The sequence below is a fragment of the Orycteropus afer genome, unplaced genomic scaffold (assembly GCF_000298275.1).
Source record: "Orycteropus afer afer isolate SDZICR_OR568_19922 unplaced genomic scaffold, OryAfe1.0 scaffold00269, whole genome shotgun sequence".
NCBI lineage: Eukaryota > Metazoa > Chordata > Mammalia > Tubulidentata > Orycteropodidae > Orycteropus > Orycteropus afer.
This window is the reverse complement of record NW_006921856.1, coordinates 3,613,419-3,628,715: the sequence shown is the minus strand read 5'-3', so window position 1 is coordinate 3,628,715 and position 15,297 is coordinate 3,613,419. Positions and strand designations below refer to the sequence as shown.

The window sequence follows — 15,297 nt, the reverse complement described above, 5'->3', positions numbered from 1 at the left end:
ACTAGATGGTGCCCAGCTACCATAACTGACTGCTCTGAAAGGGATCACAATACAAAGGTCTGGATATGGTGGGAGAAAAATGTGGAAAAACACTCAAAATCATTTAAAAAAAAAAAAAATCAGACAATAATCTCATAGAAACTGGTGGAACCCCAGAGATTATTGCCTTTAGTCACCTTTCAAGACTGCAACTGAACCCATCCTTGTGGCTCAACTTTCAGCCAAACAACAGACAGGCCTATAAGGTGAACAATAACACTAGGGAGATATGCACTTTTTAGAACAACCAACCATAGGAGATCAGAAGGGCAGTATATACCCAGAGACAAAGTTCAGAAAGCAGTACGAGATAGGAAAGAAGGATGAATAGAAATGGAAAACACAATGAGGAACTGGCATGAGTAATATTATGTTGTTGGGATTGCAATCAATTAATTTGCGTGAAACAAAATTTATATGAATTGTTGGATGGAAGACTGACTTTCTCTGTAAACTCTGTAAACTTCCCCTTTTACCCAAATCATAATAAAAGTTTAAAATAAAAGGGAGGTTAAAAAAAAAAAAGAAGAAGAAGAAGAAAAGAAAAAGGAACAGGGATGAAATGATAAATCTGTCATTAGAACGTGAGTTGTTCCTCTCATGTCTCAGTGAAATGTTCTATAACTATAAGGATTTTAGAGCCTGTGTCAGGTCTGAAATACTGAGTTACCCTCTACTACCAGGTGTTCCTCATCACTAGCACCTACTCGGCACTTTATTTTAAAGACTTACAAGCATGAATTTACTAGATTTTATTTTTAAAGGGAACACCTAACTGTCAAGATTTTGGAAGGACTAGACCTATTGATACTATGATGAACATTATATAACACATATATCATAAGTTTTCATATGATATAAAGTAATCCACCCAAAGACAGCAGCATGTATTTGAATTCTTTAGCCTAACAGGGACACCTATGGGATGATTTAGTAACTGACTGTTAAAGAAACAATTGCAAAATAAGTTTGTGTTTCTTGAAAGAAGAGTCTGGCAATCTCTTTCCAAGAGTTTGCAGCCACTGAAAACCCTGTGAAGCATAGTTGTACTTTGACTCACATTGAGTTGCCATGAGTCAGTCAACTAGATACAACTCATTGGTTGTAGGTTGCTTGGTTATATGGGCCTACTAGTAAAGACAGTTCCCCAGACAGTTGCCCAGAACTCTCCTCTGCGCTCACCATCCCTGGTTGTATTACTACCTCAGGCTTATGCTGTTACTCAGGCTCTCCCATCTCCCTTGCTTCTGCCTCTGCCTCCATCTTGCACCTGCCATCTGAATCCAAGCCCACCTCCTGTCTACCTCCAAGATGCACTTTGAATGCATTCCCTTTTCCTCATCTCCATTGCCTTCCTCTCTTACAACTATGATGTTTCAGGCACACTCTGCCCCAGCCAACTATACTTCACACAGTTGAGGTGTATGTGTGTGTAGGGGGGTGCTTTCAAACATAAACCAGGTCCTGCAAGGCCCTCCTTAAGAGCCTCCATTCAGAATTAACCCCAAACTCCCCATCTTGGCCTATGAAGGGCTGCTGACTTTCCGACTGTCCCTTTGCCTCCACTCACGGTGCTCCAGCCACAGGGCCTGCTTTGGCTTCTAAGCCGAAGTCTTTCCTACCTGGACCCTTCACATCTGCTGCTCCCTCTCCTGAAGTTCTTCTTCCCATTTGCCTGGCCTACTATTTCCATAGCCTCAGGGAGATCTTCCTTTAAATAACCCCCCACACACACATACACATGCTCATCCAAGCACACATCCCAATTTGTGATTATTTTTCTGTTTATTCACTTGCTTAGTTTCTGAAATCCACCCACCCCAGGGCTATAAGGTTCTAGAAGTCCCAGGCTGTGTTTACCTCCATTATCTCTCCATCCTGAGCTCCTGACACAACACTTGAGTTAGGAGGTGATCATACCAAAACTAAACCCACTGCCTTCAAGGGGATTCCTGCTCATAGTGACTCTATGGGACATATTAGAACTGCCCAGATGGTTTCCAAGGTTGTTAATCTTTACAGAAGCAGACTGCCTCATCTTTCTCCCACAGAGTGGCTGTGGGGTTCCAACCTCTGCCCTTTGGGTTAGCAGCCAAGGGTTTAACCACTGTACCACAAGTTTTCCTAAAAGGTACTTAAAGCTTTAAATCAGGACTTAGAACCAGGTCATTCCAGTTCTGCTCCCTGCTGATAATTTGCATTTCCACCCCAAATATACTAAATCAGAAGCTACACTTTAACAGATGCCCTGGTGGATTTAAATAAAAAATATACTCTGAGGTCTCCTTTAAACCAAACAAGGGGCAATCTACATCCGTAGTGATACTGCCTCAGAAACCCAAGGAGGGGTCACTATGAGTCGGGTCCGACTCGACGGCACATAACAACAACAAGAACTAAACAATTCTTCCTTGAACATCATTCTCTTTTAAGAGCTATCTACAAGAGCTATTAGAAAAATTACATAGGAACCTTAAGGGCAGTGAGTTTATTAATGGGAGAGGAGTCACTTAGAAAAGGAGGTTGAGAATGGCTATACAACTCGAAGAATGTAATCAATGTCACTGAATTGTACTTGTAGAAATTGTTGAATGGGTGAATGTACTGCTGTATATATTCTCAACAACAAAAATTTAATAAATAAATAAATAAGTGTATGTTTTATATCCAGTTCCGTGCAGGAATCTCAAAGCTAAACACAATTTCCTCACCAGCCTTATCATTGCCAATCCATATTGCTTTTAAATCAGACACATAGATTAAGTACTTGATCTAAAGTTCTTATTGTTTCTACATTAATTCGCCATATGTATTTATAAATGTGATAGAAAGAAGAAGAGTTTGCCAACAGAAAAAAAAAATTTTTCCTTCACTTTTATCTGTCTTACAAAGGAAAAGAGTCTTTTCCAGAATGAGTACCTCATTTAAATTTCTGCCAAGGGAAACATGATCTTATCACTAGTTATCAATGTGTATTACAAATAGAATAACAGTAGAGAAATGCCTCTCACCTTTCAGATTTTAGGGTCGCCAAAAATAAAATGAAGGGAAAGAGATGAAGGGCACCAACTGCATTTCCTATAGCAAGGGAGTTAATTTTGGTGCTGTCTGTGAGCTCCATTTCATTATTCCTGTTAATTTTCTTTTCTCTTGCATCTGGCAGGAAGTGCTGGTTCAGGACAAGGTCAAGCTTTGCCAAAGAAAATTCCCATTCCCAGGTGCCATCACCAGGGTCTCAGATCTTTCAAAGAAGGAAAACCCAAATCCTATCTGAAACAACCCAAAGAGGAATTTCTCTGTTATTTTCTCTTCTCTTTCAGTCTATTTTGTTTCTGAAGTGCATATTAGGATCAATGAAGAGGCTTAGAAGATGTTTTGGAGAGGGTCAGTCCAGTCCATTTCCCTTTTAAATGGGAGGCTCTGTGAAGCATTTCTGGTGAGCTCAGCATAGAAGTGGGGCTTCCCTCTGAGAGAATATTTAGAAGGGTGGGGTTTCCGGTGCCAAGCCTAGCTGTGGCTTCCACTGTGCTCAGGCCGATTTAAACTTCTTGGAAAACGACAGGGGCCTCATTGCAAACTGATAATCACAGGGAAGTCCCTGTCTCAGGAAAACATGGCTCAAGAGGGAAGATGGCTAAACTAACAATATGGGGGGTGGGACAGCTGGCAGGACTCCCAGACTGCCGTCCTTCTGCCGCCCCCATTTTTTTCCTGGTAAAATGAATTGGCTCAGGCCTCTCAAACTTTTATGTGCATGTGAGTCACCTGGGGGTTCTGTTAAAATGCAGATTCTGACTCGGGAGGTCCAGGTAGGACCCAGAGCCTTGTTTCTAATGAGCTCACAGGTGCTGCTTATATTGCTGGTCCCTGGACCACACTTTGTGTGCAAGGTCCTAGATAATGTTTGTTTTTTTCAAAGTGGAAAGAAAGTTGAATAATTGGGAAAGAGCATCAAGCAACAGAACCACAGTGTCGCATCGACAGGAATTAGGGGAAAGGAAGCTCGAGGCTCACGCTTCGCCCTCCTCCACCTCAGAGAACCGGAGGAAGGCCTGCATACAGGGTCTGAGGTGCGGAAAGCAATTACTGTCATTTTTTCATTAACTTAGAAGACCTTCATCCTCCAAGCACTGACTCAAAACACCACGGTCTTGGCCTCACCAACTGAAATTCGAATTTCGACTATTCCTTTCCCTTCACATCCTGCCTCCACACCAGCCTTCAGGGCTACACTCCTTTGGAACACTGCCTGGCACCACACTGGGTTGACCAGGAAATTCTGAATCCTTGGATTGGAAGGGTGAACCTGGCTGGGCAAGTATTCTAAGGGTGGGGTATGGTGGGGATGTGCCAAAGACCTGCAAACTGATAGATCTGCAGTTTTCATTCTATGAAATTCCATCTCCCCATTTTCTTGCAAGTGAAGGACAGACTGCAAAATAAACAAGTCTTTTAGGTCTGGCTACTTAACCTGTGGCAAACAGACCAGCAGCATCACCTGAGAGGTTGCTAGTAAAACAAAATCCCAGACCCCTCCCCAGGCCTGCTGAATCAGAATATGGATTTTAGTGAGGTGCACAGGGGATTCCTATGCACACAAAAGCCTGAGATACGGTCCTAAACCTAGTTAACTTACCCCAATCTAAGTTGGGCAATTAACATTGTGAAATTGCCTCAAAAACCCAAGGAGGGGTCACTATGAGTCAGATCCCATGGCAGTGTTGGTTTCTGGTTTGGAAGTGGATCTTTCTTGCTATAATATGGTACCCTTCACTCCTCTCGCTGAAGCTCTGTTTTTTCATGGAGTTCCACAACTCCTCTTCTGGGATTGATTATTTTTAGAAGTAAAATTGGCAAAGAGCTAGTACAGGCAGTTTTTTCACAAACACTGTAGAGCCAAGAGCCAGGCATTGTTCCCCATGTCCAGAGCAAGATTCTCAACACTGTCAACTGCCACCACTTCTCTGCCACCTAATTCTTTCTTTCCTTCCTAAAGCCAGAATCCTCTAATATCATTTGATGGAAAAACTTCTACCATAGAGAGAAAGTGTAGTGCCTAAGTCACTTGACTGCTAACCGGAAGGCTGGCAGTTCAAACCCACTAGCCACTCCTCGGAAGGTTGGGCAATCTACTTTCATAGTGAAACTGCATTGGAAACCCAAGGAGGGGTCGCTATGAGTCGGGTCTGACTCAACAGCACATAACAACAACAACATAGAGAGATGACAAATGGTGGTGGGACATGAACTGTTCTACTGACATCAGACTGACTACTTCAGAGAATTAAGCCCTTGGTTATCCTATTAATTCTGGATCCAAATGCAAAACTGAAAGTGCATTGGAGATGTGCCTGCCAGTAAATAGATTAATTTTGGACTGTTAAATGTAGAGTCTCCATTGAAATGAGATTTTGACACTTGGAGGTTCCTGAGTTATGGGTTGGAAGGAGTCTTGAAGCCATGTAGAGACTGGAATCTGCAACAGAAAAAGGAAGTAAAAGAAGAAAACAGTAGGATTTAATTTCCATAAGCACACATCTTTGTCTATTTCTATCACTGCTGAATTCCCACCATCTGAATATAGGATGGATCCCTATCATCTCAATGTAGTAAGTGCTCACTATCTGCTGAGTAGATCAAGAATATATGAACTCAAAAAAAAAATAAATAAATAAATAATAGAGCATATGAACTCCCCTTTATTCTCTATGCTTAACATAAGAGTGTATTATGTATAGTTTCCTTATCTTTACAAAGAGCCTCACTTAGAGATAGCAGCAAGAAGCAAATGCCTCTTTATTAGCATATAAAAGATTCAACACTCAGGCCAAGTTAACCTCTTACTAATCTCACATGTGCTTCATGCTTTCATATTTATTGACCATATATTTGTTTATCCAAATAAGTAACCAGTATCTTAAAGATCTAATCTTATTAATTATCTGCCTTAATTAATTAATTAATAAGCTTCTTAATTATCTGCCTGTTTAAAGTAATGGATTCCTATGAAAAAATGTCTGATTCTTCAGGAAGTCCATGGCTGACTCACCACTCCAACTCTTTATAAAGTTTACTGAGATCTCTTCCATCCCCAAAAACAACATCCAAATGTGTAAAATAGCTCCCAGGGCCACAAATGTAGATGCATCTAATTTAGGCAGCCCTCAGAGGAAGGAGTTTATTTCCACTCACACTGGCATGTTATTATTGCTACTAAAAGTTGTCATTTTTTTTTTTTTATTTTTATCTCTTCCAATAATTTTAATTGCCTGTTATAATAGTTCCACATACCAGAAATGTGCTAAAACTCAAGAATTGTGGACAGAATGTCAACTATATACGATAAATATTTGTCAGACCCTAGACTTAACTGGGAGGAGCAGTTAGTTGCCTTCTACTCAGAGCAACAGAAGGAAGTGGGTCAGTAACTCCTGCTGAACCCAAACTGTGAGAAAGTATGTACAAGATGACCAATGCATAGCTAAAAGACAACTTTCCTCACAACACAAGAATCAAATTATACTTGCATAGAGAAAGAGGTAAAAAAAATCATCTTAAACTCTCCACTCCTACCCCTCCCCACAGTCTTTCTCCTTTCTCTGCACAGTGTGCCATGACCATGTTCGTAAGTCATTACTGTAGCTGGCATGAATATGCCTTCTCTTACTCCCTCAACTCAAGGAAAAGAACACTCTATCCTGATATAGGTAAGAAAAATAATATTGCTTTATTTTTAAGGAGTCAAATCCTCTGTTACTTTAGATGCTGGCTTTGCTGATCTCCCTTCAACTACAGATAACTAAGTGAATATTTGTAAAAGTTATTCTTGCAAAGTTTCCATGACATGAGATCTAATGTTATTACATATTTTACCATAAAATAATGGAAAACAATGTAATAATGGTGATATAAAATGATACAATTACACTGTATATACTGTAGCAAAGTATTGTGGTTGTTGTTTTGTGCCATTGCATCGGACCCAACTCATAGTGACCCCTCCTTGGGTTTCCGAGGCAGTATCACTGTGGAAGTAGATTGCCCCATCTTCCTTCCAAGGAGTGGCTGGTGGGTCTAAACTGCCAGCCTTCTGGATAACAGTCAAGTGCCCTAGGCATGGAAGATATAAATCTACCAGCCAAACACCAAACCAAACTCACTGGTCACTGGTAGAGACCCCCATTTATTTTCAAGGGTGTAAATCTTCATGGAAGCAGACTGCCTAATCTTTCTTCTGCAGAACAACTGGTGGGTTTGGAGCATCACCTTTCTGGTTAGTAGCCACATGCCTTAACCACTATACTACCAGAGCTCCTTCTACCTAAACATAGCCAGGAATATTAACAGTGTGTTCATTTATTATGATTATTCCTCATATTTTCCGTAAATCTTGCACAGGACATGCATATGGTATTCAAGATGTATTTTGTATTGAACTTACCATGTTGTATCTTGCTTACCTCCCACACTTTTTAACACCATATTCTTGTGTTTTTTGCAGAAGTCTGGGATGCACTAAATTTTTTTCTTCATTCTTTCACATAAATCTCCTATGAGGTTTTCATAACTAATTACATTTTCACTTGCTTTCTCTATAAAAACTAGTGTTTTGATCATCACATAACTATGGGGGGAGGAACACACTGCCATTAAGTTGATTCTGACTCATAGCGCCCCCGATTGGGTTTCCGAGGTGGTGAATCTTTACAGAAGTAGATTGCCCAGTCTTCCTTTCACCGAGTGGCTGATGGGTTTGAACTGCCAACCTTCTGTTAGCAGTCAAATGCCTTAGACACTGTGCCACCAGAGCTCTTTAGAACTATAAAAGGCAACTTAAAGAATTGATGGTATGATTTTTTTAAGACTAAGTTTTGGAAACAACAATAACCCATCAACAGAAAGTGAAATGTAGATTGCAACCTTTGGCACAAGGTTATGGTTTTCCTTTAATAGAGATTTGAGTGTCATCCTGAGAACTACCCCCTATGAATATGGACGATGTGGACATCTCATTTCTACCAACTCAAAAGCTTGTTTGAAAGTAAAATATATATTTTTACACGACTTTGCTAAATCACCTTTCCATCTCCTCTGCCCTAATCTCACCTGCAGACCTGCCTGGCAATGCCCTAAATAGGGCCTCCAAAGACCTCTGTCCTGAGGAAGGAAAACGAACCCCAGACCGCTCCAACTGGCAATTCTTGCAAGAGCTTTCCTGCCTGTATATACTCTACTTGGGCATGTTAATCAAGGGGCTCTGGTGGTGCGGTGCCTAAGGCACTTGACTGATAACCAGAAGGTTGATGGTTCAAATCCACCAACCGCTCCCTTGAAGGAAGATAGGGCAATATACTTCCCTAAAGACTTACCAGCCATTTCTCGGAAGGAATGTTGGCCAATCTACTTCCTTAGTGATGACGCCTCGGAAACTCAGTGGGGGCCGCTATGAGTCAGAGTCCACTGATGGCAGTGAGTTTGGCTTGGTTTGTGGTCGGAATATTTATTAGTCAGAATGGGGCTTTCTACCCCCCCCCCATGGTATTGTATAGGTTATCACTTAAGAAGATTGGGTTGCTCTGCTTATCGTTGTTCACTTCACCACCAGCTAGTTTCAGATGACAAAAAAAAAAAAAAAAAAAGTTCCAGAGAGAAGTTTTGCTCCAGCGTGCGGTATCAGAAAGAACAGAGGAGGCCGGATTTGAACCAGGACGTAAGTCCCCTTTGCAAAGGCTGGTAGCAACAAAGAGGGTGAAAACACCCTACTCAACCCAAGCACAGTTGTGGGTTAACCAGGGCTGGTTTACTAAGGAACGAGGCAGTACCGAAGGGAGGAAGAGCAGGAGAAAGCTGGCAAAGAAAAGCTTTATGGGGTTCTTTCCTAGGTGAGGTTAAAAATAATGGGTTTTGGTAGAAGGTCTGTTTTTTGCCGAGTGACTGGCGAACTTTTTCCTGGAGAGAAGCTCCCGGAGCAATTTACAGCATTCCAGCCTGAGGCATTCGTGCCAGACACTCTGAATAAACCTTTAGAAACCAGCGGTGCAGGGAATGGGGGGAGGGGGCGGTGTAACGCCTCCCAAATCCGCCCTGCTGAGGAAGGAAAGTGAGCCTCAGGCTGTTTCTAAGTCCCCTCGCTGGCCGGGACTGATTTGACAGGCTCTACCGCAGCCCTGTGTGCCTTTTTTCGGCGCAGAAGAACAGTTTGGGATTGCGCAGAAAAACCAGCGGCTCCAAAGAAATGCCAAGACCCCTCAAGTCGAATCGGAAAACCGGGAAGAAGGTGCTAGTGCTGGAGCTGCAGGGATTAGGAGCGGGGTAAATAGGGGCAAAGGTTGTGCCGAGAGCCGCGCAGCCTACAGGGGGCGCGTTGTCACTGTTGAAGCCGGCGCTGAACACTCTGCTGTGCACCGAAATCCGAAGAGCACAGGGGTGCAGGACTAGGGGAAGTCGAAAGCTTCGCAGGATGGAAGGCAGTGCCCTTCCCGGGACCGACTTCCTTTCCCTGCCCCAGCTGATTCCTTTGCTCGTGGAATTATTTCAAGAATCATATTTTAAATCAGGAGTAAAAAGATAAGGGGAAGGGGGAACTCAAAAACTTGCAAACATTCACATACTCCTAGAGACTAGATTAACCAGGGTATTCTTCCAAAGTTTTCAATTCCAGATACACCAGAAAGCTGCCTGTGGTTGTTTCGCGTCTTGGTTTGTTGTTTTGACATTTATTTTCTATGAGAAGCGTCCAGTGATTGTGTTAGAGGCATTATTGTTCTTAGCTGCCATCGAGTCCATTTTCTATTCACAGGGGCACAGGCAGTATGTTTTGAGGTGTGCATGCGTAACTATGCGTGAATGTGCCTGTATGTGTAGCTGCGTTTCTATCCCGGACTACACAGAAAACTTTGAAAAACAGGTGACTTTCTTTTGGGTTCCACTGGGCATCCCCTTTTACTAAGCCCTCTGGAGAACAGTGAAGTTATCTCCACCCGACGACGCTTCTACATCCACTACTCGCGCATACACCCCATACAGACTTGTGCGAAGCATCCGCGCCTCTGCCCTCCTGGAAACCTTCAGCACTTTGGGGCCCCGGCCCACGGCGTCAAAGAGGCAGACTTTGGCTTTGGGGGATTTTGCTCTGGCACTCGCTCAGCGGATTAATGCCTCCGCTATGAATTGGTCAAACCACCAGCGTTTCCGCAGTTAAGAACGCTGCTGGTGGCTGTATTTTAGGTCCAAAGCCATGCAGGCCAGGAAGCCAGGGGTTGTGGCCTGGGCTAGAAGGAGGAGAGTTTCCCCTGCATCTGCGGCTCCCAACTGGCTTCCCTTGCAGCCTGCTCCACACCAAGTACTGCCTCTCTCAATGCTCAGTAACCTGTTCATTACCTCTGTCCTCCACCACCTTCCATCCCAGCTCAGGGCAGGTGGGCCGTGGGTCAGACGCCCATTGTTTTCGAGGGGGAAAGGGTTGCATCCCTAGGCCCAGCCAGAATTTCATAACCAAGGACTTCCATGTCTAGACACCTGTAACATCAACCACCACTACCACCCCATGCAGGACTGAAGGAAATTTCGGACCCAGGAGCTGGAGGAGCAATAAAAGAGAATTATAAAACTCCCTCTGGAGTGCTGAAAGGACAGAGACCCTCCTGAAGTCAATCTCATAGGTCCCATTATTGATTTTCTTACGCTTACCCCCCCCCCACACACACACCTCCTGTTTGTTTTAGTTACGAAATGCTGTGGGCACCTCAGTTTTAACTGAAAAGTAACCTTGAATCACGCCGGCCTGAATGTCAGAGACAAATCGCAGCCTCCTAACCGTCGGCCACATCTGGCAGAGCTCCCACCTTCAGGCTGCGGCTCCGTGCGTCGCTAGGGGCCCTGTTTGGAAAAGGCCGAAAGCCGAAGTGGCCAGACAATGAGTGTGGTGAGCTCCTGCCGAGGCCACAGTGGGTCTCAGCTGTAACCGGGAGGGGCTTCCCAGGAGCTGCGGCCGCCAAGGTAAATGTATATGCACAGTTTTCCTAAATGAGACACAGCTTTTGCAATTGGCTGTGCCACCATTTGATGCTTTCACCGGGAAGGAGAAACGAGAGCGAAGAAATCTAGGATAACTAAATCCAGCTTTTATCCTGCTCTCCAGAAGGGAGTGGGGGGTGGGGGCAGAGGCAGCCTGAGCCCTCAGAAGCGTAATTTCGGGAGCGCGGCACCGGGTGCCCCGTGGGGCTAGAGCTCCAGGCTGCTCCCGAATGTCCTCCTTCCGGATCACTTCCCAGTTCCAGAAGTCCCCAAAGGGCCCGGGAGGAAATGGGGGCGACCAGGGAGATCCGCAGGCGTGCTGACAGCCGCGCTCCCCTCGGCAAACCGCGCGCGGGGCAGGTGCTGCCGCCGGAGGGCTCCTCTCACCTAGGTGTGAGCTGATTATTCAAATGGGCTGCAGGGGTCTAGGGATTGGAGGCCGCCCGGGCGCGCCGCGCTATATCACTTGGCGCCCACGTCACTGCGGCACTTGTCCGCTCCGCGGGCCGCACCTCCTCCTTCTCCGCCTGCCCCGCCCGCGCGCGCTTCCCGCCGTCTCCGGGCAGCTGGGCGGCACTGCCCACTCGGCCTCCACCCGGCAGCCGGCGAGCGCGGCAGCAGCGGCGAAGGGCGCTCCCTCCCAGCAGCTGGGCTCCGCACGGCCTCCGCCCCTGCGAGGCCCCCTCCTCCCGCCCACATCCAACTACCGCCTCTGGCCGGGAAGAGAGGGAGTGGAACCACCGGCAGGGAACTTGAGGAGGGAGGGACAGTGTCGAGCTTTTTTTTTTTTTTTTTTTAAGAGGGTGGGGGTGAGGGGGACTGCTTGGTCGTTTGTTGTGGCTGTTAAATTTTAAACTGCCATGCACTCGGCTTCCAGTATGCTGGGAGCGGTGAAGATGGAAGGGCACGAGCCGTCAGACTGGAGCAGCTACTATGCCGAGCCCGAGGTAGGCACTAGCCTCGTCCATCGGGCAGCGGGGCGGTGGCGTGTGCACCTTCCCCAACCTCAGAACAGCTTCCCCGCCTGCCCCTGCTCCCGCCCCCAGCCTCTCCGGGCACCCTCCTTTGCCTCCCTCGTTCGACTCAAATGGGTCTCTTTTTTATACGACACACTGTTAGCCTTGAGATAATATTAACTTTGTGATCAAATATTGACTTGCGGCGCCTCCAAATCCTCTTCGTGGCCGAGCCACACACTATTCTAACAGAGTTCTGTTTGGCAGTGCGCGGCTGGGGAGGGGTTGGGAGGTCGGTCGGCTGGGGGTGGGGAGCTGAGTAGAGAAGGTGGGTAGAAGTTGGGGAATGAGATGAAGGCGAAGAGGCAAAGAGTTGGGAACAAAAAGAAGAAAAAGTTTGTGTCTGCAAAGCCCATCCGCATAACGTTCAGCTCGCTGTCTCTTCCCTACCCCCATCCAGTGCCTCGGCTGGCTCCAGAGTACGAGCAAGTTCTGTGTTTCTGTTCCTCCAGGTCAAGTAGGGGGTCCCGGGAAGAAGGTCCAGCTGAGAGGAGCTTGGGAAAGTCTCCGCTCCAAGGTGCCCCTTGAGCCCTGAGCGGTGTCCCGCAGGTTGCTCACTAGGGCCGGTTTGCCAGCTCTGTCTGCTAGCTGAAGAGCTTGACAGGCTCTGGGGCAAGGAGAAATCTGAGGTGTTTGGCTTGAGGGTGCTCCAGAGGACCCCTCTTGTAGAATCTGGGCGAGGCGCTGAAGGGCTAGGAATGGGACGCCAGCTCAGGGCAGTAGCTGGTTCGCCACCTCCCCAAGGGTAATCCCGGCACACTCTAAGGGAACTGACTCGGTATCCTGGACCGCGGCCCAACAGAGTGAAGGCTTTCCGGAGGCCTCCCCAAGTCAGGGTCCTGCGCTGGCGGGCGGGTGGGAGGTCATGTCAGTCTGGAGCTGCGGTGCTAACTTGTGCGCCTCCCTTCCGGCTCTATCCGCAGGGCTACTCCTCGGTGAGCAACATGAACGCCGGCCTAGGGATGAACGGCATGAACACGTACATGAGTATGTCGGCGGCCGCCATGGGCAGCGGCTCAGGCAACATGAGCGCCGGTTCCATGAACATGTCGTCGTACGTAGGCGCAGGCATGAGCCCGTCCCTGGCGGGCATGTCCCCTGGCGCGGGCGCCATGGCAGGCATGGGCGGTTCGGCCGGGGCGGCCGGCGTGGCGGGTATGGGGCCGCACCTGAGTCCGAGCCTGAGCCCGCTCGGGGGCCAAGCGGCCGGGGCCATGGGCGGCCTAGCCCCTTATGCCAATATGAACTCCATGAGCCCTATGTATGGGCAGGCTGGCCTGAGTCGCGCTCGCGACCCCAAGACATACCGGCGCAGCTACACGCACGCCAAACCACCCTACTCATACATCTCGCTCATCACTATGGCCATTCAGCAAAGCCCCAACAAGATGCTGACTCTGAGCGAGATCTACCAGTGGATCATGGATCTCTTCCCTTTCTACCGGCAGAACCAGCAACGCTGGCAGAACTCTATCCGCCACTCTCTCTCCTTCAACGACTGTTTCCTCAAAGTGCCGCGCTCACCCGACAAACCTGGCAAGGGCTCCTTCTGGACCCTACACCCCGATTCGGGCAACATGTTCGAGAACGGCTGCTACCTGCGGCGCCAGAAGCGCTTCAAGTGCGAGAAGCAGCTGGCTCTGAAGGAGGCCGCTGGCACCTCCGGCGGAAACAAAAAGGCAATTGCTGGGGCCCAGGCCTCGCAGGCTCAGCTGGGGGAGACCGCTGGGCCAGCCTCTGAGACTCCGGCGGGCACCGAGTCGCCCCACTCGAGCTCCTCTCCTTGCCAGGAGCACAAGCGAGGGTCCCTGGGGGACCTAAAGGGGACATCGGCCGCAACGCTGAGCCCCCCGGAGCCAGCGCCCTCGCCAGGGCAGCAGCAACAGGCCGCAGCTCACCTGCTGGGCCCGCCTCACCATCCAGGCCTGCCCCCGGAGGCCCATCTCAAGCCGGAACACCACTACGCCTTCAACCATCCCTTCTCCATCAACAATCTCATGTCCTCAGAGCAACAACACCACCACAGCCACCACCACCACCAACCCCACAAAATGGACCTCAAAGCCTATGAACAGGTGATGCACTACTCCGGCTACGGTTCTCCTATGCCCGGCAGTCTGGCCATGGGCCCGGTCACGAACAAAGCTGGCCTGGACGCTTCACCCCTGGCCGCAGACACCTCCTATTACCAGGGAGTGTACTCACGGCCCATTATGAACTCTTCTTAAGAAGAAGGGCTGCAGGCCTGGCTGGCTATGGCAGCCAGGGGCAAGGACATAAAGAGAGCAAAAGTGAGGTTGAGACTTCGGGAAGGAAGTGTTGGAGAGATGGGTATGGGTGGGAAGAAATCCAGTAAACTCCCTATCCCCAGTACCGAAATCTCTCCACCCTCTGCAGCCCTTCCCTCACAAAGATGGGTCACATGGACACCTATCATTCTATATAAGGGGAGAAAGGAGAAACAAACAAACAAACAAAAATAATAATAATAATAATAATAAGCCCTCCAGTTTCCACTACTGGGTAGACTCCTGCTTCTTTAAGCACCTGCAGATTCTGACTTTTGTTGTTGTTGTTGTTCTCCATTGATGTGATTGCAGGGAAGTCTTATTTAAAAAAAAAAAAAAATGTGTGAGTGACTCAGTGTAAAACCATGTAGTTTTAACAGAACCAGAAAGTTGTACTATTGTTTTAAAAGAGAAAAAAAAAATGATGTAAGGGTCTGTTGTAAATGAATAAGAAAAAGGAAAAAGTACATTCCCATTCTTGACACGGTGAAATCCAGGTCTAGGGTCTGATTAATTTATGGTTTCTGTGTGCTTTATTTATGGCTAATAAATGTGTATTCTGGCTGCAGGGCCAGAGAGCCACAAATCGATATTAAAGTGTTGTTGATGGTTTTATCCCTTGGATCTTTTCTTCAAGGTTGTGTCCCTCCCACACTTACCTTTCACAAACTTTATACATGAACAGGTCTGGAAATTATTTAGAGGAGAAGGGAGAGAGGCCGTGGCTGGCTGCGGGTTTCATTTTATTGAGGTGAAATGTTTGATGTTTTCCCAAACATTTGATTATAAACATTTTTAGGCATACCAAAGTTGAAATAATTTTACAGTTAATACACATTCACCCACCTCCCCAATTCTACAGTTAACATTTCACTATACTTGCTCTATCACATGTCTGACCATCTATTCACCCCTCCATCAATCAACCCATCTTTTAT

At 47.0% G+C, this 15,297-nt stretch overlaps 1 protein-coding gene across 1 annotated transcript; it reads left to right on the top strand.

Moving 5' to 3' along the window:
* Positions 1 to 11,915: 11,915 nt before the first annotated feature.
* FOXA2 (forkhead box A2) lies at positions 11,916 to 14,299 on the top strand. The gene is made up of 2 exons (XM_007950365.2): positions 11,916 to 12,002; positions 12,995 to 14,299. The coding sequence occupies exons 1-2, from the start codon at positions 11,916 to 11,918 to the stop codon at positions 14,297 to 14,299; spliced, it is 1,392 nt and encodes a 463-aa protein (XP_007948556.1).
* Positions 14,300 to 15,297: the final 998 nt, after the last annotated feature.